This window comes from Lepisosteus oculatus, chromosome 2 (genome assembly GCF_040954835.1).
Source record: "Lepisosteus oculatus isolate fLepOcu1 chromosome 2, fLepOcu1.hap2, whole genome shotgun sequence".
In the NCBI taxonomy this organism is placed as follows: domain Eukaryota; kingdom Metazoa; phylum Chordata; class Actinopteri; order Semionotiformes; family Lepisosteidae; genus Lepisosteus; species Lepisosteus oculatus.
In genome coordinates this window covers 33,309,805-33,318,918 of record NC_090697.1, presented here as the reverse complement: position 1 = coordinate 33,318,918, position 9,114 = coordinate 33,309,805, and the positions used below count along the sequence as shown (strand labels likewise).

Below are 9,114 nucleotides of genomic sequence, written 5' to 3'. Positions count from 1 at the left end.
AAGTGATTGGCACTCAGGTTTTTAGAATTTTATATATTCATGTCTTAACAATAAATTATTCTCATTCTCTACAGTTCTTTTAAAACAAAAAAAAATATTGACTACAATTCTACATGTGTGACTTCTAAAGTAAGAGGTCTTTTACTAAATTACTGTAGGTCTTGTGGGTTTTTTTTCGTGGTGGGTGTGGATTTGAGAATTGCACTTGGTCCATGCATTTCCCCTGCTGTATCACACACCCTGTTCCTTATTAATGAAGTTATATATTACCATTACTTTGTTTTCCAACTCCATTCCCTACTTCACTTTTTCAAATGCCTCATAGAACTAAAAGACAATTTAGGGACATAAGACTGAGTTATCCAATCACAATCAGACCAACTCAACATGATTCCTGGTCTTATTCTATATTCCAACTTAAGAAATACAGTAGAGTTTTCTTGCATGGAACGGAATCATTATTTCATGAGCCATTCAGGAATACTGTACTATACATACATTAAGTACAGTACTGTGCTGTGCTTATTTCTTACCTAAGCTGTCCACTACCACCAGCTAAGGCATAACTAACTCTTGTCCTCACATTGTAACATAACTCAATACCTCCATTGCTGTGTAGTCAGTGTTCATAGCCCAGAAGTAAAACTGAGGATGGTTCACTGTTGTCTGGGTAACATCCTGTTCATTCTGGCAAGAGCTGCCCGCCTACTAAACAACTGTAGTGAGAGTGTCTCAGAGAAGGAACAACGATCTTTCAGGATGTGCGTGAGGTTAATGCCAGGTACACAGGAAAAGGCAACTGGAGTGCAGAGAGCAGGAACAGGAAGCAGAGGCTCAGCTGAAACACACAGGATTTGGTGACCAAGAAGCAAAGTACAAAAGATGTTAGAGCAGAAGAGACACACAACAAAGAGAATCCTGTGGGGGTATAGGAATAAGATTTAAAGTCATTACTGCTTTTCTGCCACATAATTTTTAGACCCCTTGTGTAAGGATTTTGAAGCTATCCCTAGCAAAGTGAAACACTTAAAAGGACTGATACTGGTGAAGGATAGCGCACTGTCCAACTATCTGAACTTTAAATACAGATGACACAGGCAACTTAGATTGGTTTAAGGAGTAGGAGGTGTCATTTGATGAATCAATATTAGCCTTCTGTACCCCACAGAATTTGCAGTCCCACAGTCGCTTGCCTGGAGAGTCATATGCTCTTTGCAGAGCGACGGAAAGGGCTTTCCTCCTTCTTCATGTAGCTGAAAATAACCCAGCTTTTCAGTTCCAAACCGATTGTTTAAACTGTATGGGGAACAGGGGGCACTGGGTACCTCACTCTGTTAAAACACTGGAGTAGATAAGCGTATGTTTGAGAAGTAAAGTCCTGTTTCTATCGAAATTCTGTCATCTTTCTTGATAGGTTTTCTTTATTTCTGAATATTTCAGCCTCTTGTACTGCATATAAGTTGCCCAAATTGAACAGCTTTATTCAGTTAATACCGCAATGTATTTGCTTATTTACAATACCCAAGATATTATAAAAACACTTAGAAATGCGCTATTCTGAACATTAGTTCACTGTCAGTCTTGAAACGTGTCCTAAGGGAAGCCAACAACGCCAAATGTGTAATGCGTTTTGCCATATACTTCAACTGTAACGAAGCCTGAATCTATTAACACAGCCATTTGTGTATTTACATCACGTGGACTTCTCCTGTGCAAATTTGCCGACTTTAATAACAATAATCACTTAAAGTGATGGGTGTGTTCTAAATCCTAAATTAAATTCTTAGAAAATGTGAATACCGCAGCTGCAGCACCGAAATTAATTCCCTAGAGAATCAATCTTCATCGTGTTTTTCCCATCTTCTTATAGCTATTTTTCTTAACGACCATGTGATCGCAAGGCGCTTTCCAGATTCTCTCCGTGCATTGCATTTGACGTCATTAGGGTTTATTAGCAGTCTGAGCACAGACACCAACATCAGTAACACTCCATTCTCTTTTCCACTCGGTGAAGAGTCTGCAGTCCCACTCTCCGCACTCCCCTTCTCTCATGCATGGTTACAGTATTTTGAATGCGGGATGCCTCCATTACTCAAAAACAGACTATACGGCAGTTCGTGAAAAAAATCCGCTGTTACTTGAAGCATCAAAGAACTTTATGAAATTCTACGTTTACATGTGCAAAACCAGGTAAGAAATGAATCTGTTATATTGTTCAAGTGTGTAGAACACACTTGCATTTGCGATGTATTTTTATCTTATTAAAATAACTGCTTATAACTACATTGCTTATAATGTTTCGATTGCAAATGAGACCTTTGATTTATAAAATGCTGGAGCCCTGGCTGAACGGTTTCAGCACCATGGCTAGCGCTGTTGGTGTTTAGTTGGTTTTGACGCCTTTATGCAATTCCACGCATTAGTAGAAAGCATTGTTTTGTTTTTGTTTTCCTGCTTCCTCTTTAAGTTAAAAATACAATTAAAAGTCTTTACATCTACTTTGTTTACTAATACTATATAGTTCCTAATATTTTAGGAAAGCATTTTTTTTAAATCTAGAGAAACGAGTATTTACTATTACTGTTTACATTTTACTATGACTGCATTATCATCTACTGAACAGGTTTGAAGCATTCTGTCGACTCTGCCGTGACTTTTACTTTTAAACAGTTCAAAACGGTCATTGCCACTTTGTTTCAAAGTCTTAACATTGGCAGCGTTTGTTTATAATGACCAGTTTCTCGAAACATGGTCATCTCAACTTTGGCACTCCCCTGGTGAACTGAATTTAGAAAGTAACCTTGTTTCTTGGTTTTTATTTCTTTCTCTAGGATCGGCTTACTTTGAAGAGATGAATGGAAGCCTGGCGTCAAATGAAACGGCAGCGCCAGCCCCGTGGATAGAAGCTACCGATGGCAACAGTACCTTGGAGCTTTCTTCTGAGCTGCTGGACTTCGCCATTAACCCCTGGGACATCATGCTGTGCATATCAGGAACTGTGATTGCCTGCGAAAATGCGATTGTTGTTGCCATAATATTTTATACGCCGACTTTAAGAACACCCATGTTTGTGCTAATCGGGAGTCTTGCGACTGCAGATCTCTTGGCAGGAATGGGATTGATATTGAACTTCGTATTCCAGTATTTAATTCCCTCCGAAACTATCAGCCTCATCACAGTAGGGTTTCTAGTGGCCTCTTTCACTGCCTCGATCAGCAGCCTACTGGCTATTACGGTTGACCGCTACTTCTCTCTTTACAACGCGCTGACTTACTTCTCGGAAAGGACAGTACTCTACATCCACATGATGCTAGTCATTACCTGGGGTGTGTCCTTGTGTCTGGGCCTCCTGCCCATTCTGGGATGGAACTGTCTGGACGAGCCACTGTCCTGCAGTATTGTCAAACCTTTGACCAAAAGCAACGTGACTTTGTTGGCAATCTTATTCTTTGTTATATTTATGATCATGCTACATCTGTACTTCAAGATCTGCAAAATAGTGTGCAGGCACGCCCACCAGATTGCTCTCCAACAGCACTTCTTCACTGCTTCGCACTATGTGGCCACAAAAAAAGGCGTCTCGACTCTTGCCATTATTTTAGGGACTTTTGGAGCGAGCTGGCTCCCTTTTGCCATTTACTGTCTCGTTGGCGAACGCGACTATCCACCTGTATACACTTACGCTACTCTTTTACCAGCTACTTACAACTCCATGATCAATCCTATAATTTATGCTTACAGGAACCAGGAGATCCAAAGATCAATCTTCGTTCTCTTCTGTGGTTGTTTTCAAACTAATGTGTCTTATCGTTCAAGATCTCCAAGTGAAGTCTAAGTGACCTGTGTTGGCTTGTAACTGTGTTGCACAGCGACAATCTGCTTTTCGATTCATTGTGCCTGCTAGAGTTTAAGACGAAACGTGTAAAGAGGTGTATCGCATTGGCACTTTACCTTAGTGTACTTCTGAGGGCAGAGAAAGGTCAAAATTACTGTGAACGAAGTAGTTTTCTTGAATCGTACATTTGCGATGTGAATGTATTCTAAATACTACTAAAAAAGGAAGCACTTTATTTTCTTAACTGCCAAAACAGTGTTGAATACCTGTAAAACGTCGTACTTCGTACTTGCCAATACTGATGGTCCGTTTTGTATTTTGTAAAATTGCCAAATATATGTATATTTTATACGAAACGGAAATAAAAGCAAAAGGCTGAAATTCCTTTGCCTCGAGTGTGTAATTTACTCTTGCTCAAACCTTCGTTTGAATTTTAATTACCCTTAACCATCTTAACATTTGGAATCCAATAAATATCGCTGTGTAGCTCCACAAGATCTTAAACAGGTGTCATCACGGCTGTCTGGTCTTTTTTGTTGATATTTTATTTTAACTCAAGTACCGTGGGTGTGCCGAATTTACTGCAGGAAAGAAGGTTTTATCACAGATTGCACGCAAATACCTATGTTTTCGATCCATCAACATTAGAGGTCAGAGGATGCCCAGTACATACACTAGTGTACACGTTTATATTTCTTTGTATGTGTAAGGAATATGACAGGAATGTTTAGCTGAATATTTATGCATTCGCTTTAAAAATATTAGGTCCAGTTCCGGATGAATGAAAGCGCATCAAAGTCACCCGTACTACAGTATATCAAAATAACCACGCCAATATATTGAATTCAGTTGTGCTCCTTGATTTAAGAAATAAGAAAAAAGAGCAGTTTGTCTTCATTTCTGTTGGCCAACTTTATCGATAGTTGTAAATACAGACGTTTTAATCTGTTGAGGAGTGTATAACTGACGTCAGCGGAGCTGGAGAACGCTGTCTCTCATTTGAAAGCAGTGTGTGATCTGCAGGGAAACCTGAACGGAATACCTAACACCTGAATGATACACGCCGTTAGGGGTATTGTAGTCAGATACAACTACAAAAGAAAAAAAAAGAAAAAAATGTTTTTTGACGAAATGAATTCAATCAGATATTCTCATATATGAAGCTCGATTTACGGAACTTGCAAGGTGTTCTGCAGGTTATCATGAAATCCTAAAATGAGTCGCAAATACTGTACACACACTAAACTTAAAGCTGTTAATGAATACGTTATAATATTAGATTCTAGCTAAACGGTGAGCCCAGTAATTTCTGTTTTTGTGAACCTCCTTATCTTGATGAGTTTAAGTCTGTCCTAAACAGAACAAAGTAAAGACAGAGCCAGCCGTGCAACACAACAGTTGTGCAGACAGCTAAATAAAAGTGGAATGTGTTTACAAAGTCAGTTGGCTGATTCAGATGACAGTGGAGCCTGAACCAAAACAAGCTGGTCCACATATAAATGGGAACGTATTTCTATGGACTGCCACAGTGGGCACTGGACCTTTTCAGTTCCTGTACACTATATCCTTCCATTCATTTGAGCCACTGTGGCCTTAAATATCAGTACCTCCAGTTTCACCAAGTGGTGTCTTCTTAGTGTACGAAGGGTATGAAGAGAAACCAGCTTCATGTAATGACAGGGGACAGCTGCAAGTGGTGATGGTGGACCCGTAGGTGGCCCTATTCTCTCGGGACCAGAATTTTCACTGAATTGCCCCAACTCACCCCAACCACTTGTGGTTATTCATAGATCCAAGGGCATTGTTCGTAACATTATGGGTGACAAGCCATCATACATAAACCCATACTGGGTGGCTGCCATGTATTAGTACTAAAATATGAACAAAACATCAGAAAGGGTTATGGATTGGAAAATGTGTGTGATTTATAAAATTCACACAATGCTATACTGTATATATATTAACATCACACAGAAGAAAGTTGTATCTGTTACACATAATTGAATGCCACACAACAAGAGCCCCTAAGTATCCCTTTAAGTAAAACTCAATAAAAACAAATAAACAATGAAATTCTAGCCTTTGGAAGAGTAACAAAGCCTCTGGAAATGTACAGTAAAAAGGTCTCTGTAGGTTTACTGTCTCCCTGGGGTATAAAAGGTGGTAACACACAGAATAGTGGTAACGCTCGTCAATAGTATGTACCATCAAGTTGACGACTTCAGGCAAGCAGTCGTAAAAAAAGGAAGTAAAAAATGGAACAAAACAAGGATAAAACAGTGCGACACAACAACTGTACAGACAGCTAAATAAAACTAAGGGATGTCTATAAAATAATTTACAAAAACCTGAATCCACCACTTTCCACTGTAGTGTCCATTATTAATAATTATAAATCTTCAATACACACTGGTACTTTTAGGATACAAAGTATTGAACCTGTCACCTGCATGATGTGACATTCATTGCTGGTTGCAAGTAAAAGCATCTTCTAAGGTCCAATCATGAAAAGAGGATACTCAAACTTGCCAAAACATCTTTTGTCTCATTTCAAGGATATCTCATGGTCAGATTAAATGAAAATTGAGCTTCTTGAACATTGTCATTAATGTTTTGTTTGGCAAAAAAAGCTGAAGCTGGTGAGAAAAGCCCAATGTAAACTCTTGTGGAGTTTTTTTTTAATACTTTGGGGTTCTTCTGCATCTACATATCCTGGACTCCCTGTCAAGATAAGGAAATAATGAACTCCAACATGAATCTGGGCATTTTAGCCAGGCTCCTGTTTTTTCTGTGAGGAAGCTCAGGTTTGGTCCCTAATAGCTGTTCCAACTTAACAATGATCCAAAGCATGCATTCATATCAACACAGGAATGGTTAATTGCACACAGATTTTTTTTCACACAATCTCTCAATCTCTTGATGTTAAATCAGCAGAATATTTAAGATTCTAACTCCAGATGAAAGGTCACAAATGGAAACTGAAGGGCCTCAAGGACTTTGAGCAATTCTACATGGAGGAATGATCAAATTCTTCGTCTCTGAAGCAAAATCTCCTGAGTGTCATGTATTTTGGACTTAATGATTTAAAACTTTCAGAATGACTTTGCTCTGTGAAAAGTTATTAATGTTACTTTATAACATTTTTTGAGCAAGGAACATTATCCAATCTATATCCAGTCTTGCCTTTATTTGATGTTTCTGTTTCATCGGGGTCTATCACACCCTGGCTGGGAGTGGCTCGCATCAGGAAGCCAGCTAGATGACAACATGTCTCTCTCCCTAATGGCACAATGGCCATTATAACATTATACCATAGGGAGAGAGACATGATGACGTGGTTTTTCTCACGATAGCTTCCCTCCAGCCAGACCTAAGGCTATGCTTCCTGGCAGTCTTCTCCCACTGGATCAGACATCTCTCTCAGCTGCTATGCTCCAGCCAGTTATCTGGCTCTAATTCCAATCAGCTCTACTCCTACAGTAAGTACCTTTATTCACAGCTGCTTTGCTCTACAGCACTACCTCCTAGAAGCCCTCTTCCAGCCAATTAATCACGGTGCTTTCAAGACAGACCCTCTACTCTGGTCCTGTCCACTTACCTACCTTTCCTTCTTCTGCTCCACTTGGTTTGCTTCATGGAGACACGAAGCCCTGCACTTGATCTCTGACTGCCAGCCTGCCACAGCAATACTTGGGGTGTACCTGCAGTGTAACATAGTATGAATAAAAGTTGAGGTGACCGTATAACCCATCTTCAAAATTTTAACAAAGTTATACAGAAACAGGAAAAAGGTTACCATACTAATTTTGCACTTCCGTTTGCCTGATTATATAAGTCTCACACTCTGGACTTTCTGACACACACCATCGCATTCAAACATGTCTCGCATTTGGCGTTTCCTAGACCTTACCTTTATTGCACTTATCAAAGATCGGAGTCCCTTTCGCCTCTTCAGCCTCAGTGCTTCACTTAATGATAGCAGCTCTGCACTCTTCATACCTTCGACATTTTCTTTCAGGTCTCCTGATGTCATCAAACCCTCAGACTTTCTCAGCAGCTGCCCCCGCAGCAGTAGACCTCATAATACTTGCTATCTATGAATTGGATATATTACTCTGTTCCCCTCCTCACTGATAGCTGGTGTGTGGTGAGCATACTGGTGCACTATGGCTGCCGTTGCATCATCCAGGTGGGGCTACAGATTGGTGGTGGTGGAGGGGAGTCTCCATTATCTGTAAGCACTTTGAGTGGAGTGTGTAGAAAAGCGCTATATGAGTGTAAGTATTATTATACGTTGCTAACATTACTCCCTTTTTGGGGATTTAGTTCAAAATTCAATCCTATCCAGAAAACATCTGCGAGCAGCATCTCTCTTCTGTGCTCTGCATCTGGCAGCTGTTCCAGGTCAGTAGCTCTTCAGGTCGACAGCATCTTCCACCGTAGCTACAGAATACCAGTCTCAAACTAGTACCTCCTACTTCCCATCAAGCTACTCTTCTGGCTCTCAGCATCTTGCGCTGTTTGCCACTTCCTCATCACCTACTGTACCTCCACACGGGTACTTCCACGTCTCAATGGCAACCGACACAAATACAATGACATCATTGTTGTAACATTGTAAATATGGCATAGCTGGAAACAGGAAACTGAAGGAAAATAACATCTTACTCATCTGCAAGCATCAGCAAGTGGTCCCTATTTCACTGTTCACTGACTCGTGATCCGGCAACCACAGCCTGTATACTTCTCAAACCCATGCAAGTGCTCATACTTGTGCAAGCTTGCATCTTACTGGATCTGTCGCTTGTCACATGTGTGCACTTCAGCTAAAAAATCAGTTTCAGCGATTCCGCAGCTGACCTGACTTACTCTTAGTTCAGCAACTTGAATTCTGCACTGTGTGTTCTTGGGGATTCTTTTGCTGGGTCTGGGCAGCCTCATCGTGATGGCGAGGAGGCCAAAATTTCCTCACCCAGTCAAGCCACACTATATATATTCTGCATACCAAGCCTCATCCTTGTGGTAGTGCTACCATTTACTGTACCTGAGCCAGGCCGAGGTATATCAGAGTATATCTGCTCTGCATATCTAGTCTCTGTTGCCTTCATTATGATCTAGCCAGACTACTGAAATAACATTTGTTTTACTTGCTTTTAATAAATGAAGAGGAATGTTATTCCCCTTGGGAACTCCTCCCTGTGTGTCCTGGTAAAAGGTCTTCAGCAGCATAAAATATGTATGGTGATTCCTTGCAATGATTAAATAAGTCTTCAACATGC

General features: G+C 40.3%; 1 protein-coding gene across 1 annotated transcript; it reads left to right on the top strand.

Moving 5' to 3' along the window:
- The first annotated feature begins 1,744 nt into the window (after positions 1 to 1,744).
- On the top strand, positions 1,745 to 4,219 carry gpr6 (G protein-coupled receptor 6). Its single transcript, XM_006626292.3, has 2 exons — positions 1,745 to 2,190; positions 2,832 to 4,219. The coding sequence occupies exon 2, from the start codon at positions 2,852 to 2,854 to the stop codon at positions 3,833 to 3,835; it is 984 nt and encodes a 327-aa protein (XP_006626355.1). The 5' UTR covers positions 1,745 to 2,190; positions 2,832 to 2,851; the 3' UTR covers positions 3,836 to 4,219.
- The last annotated feature ends 4,895 nt before the right edge of the window (positions 4,220 to 9,114 follow it).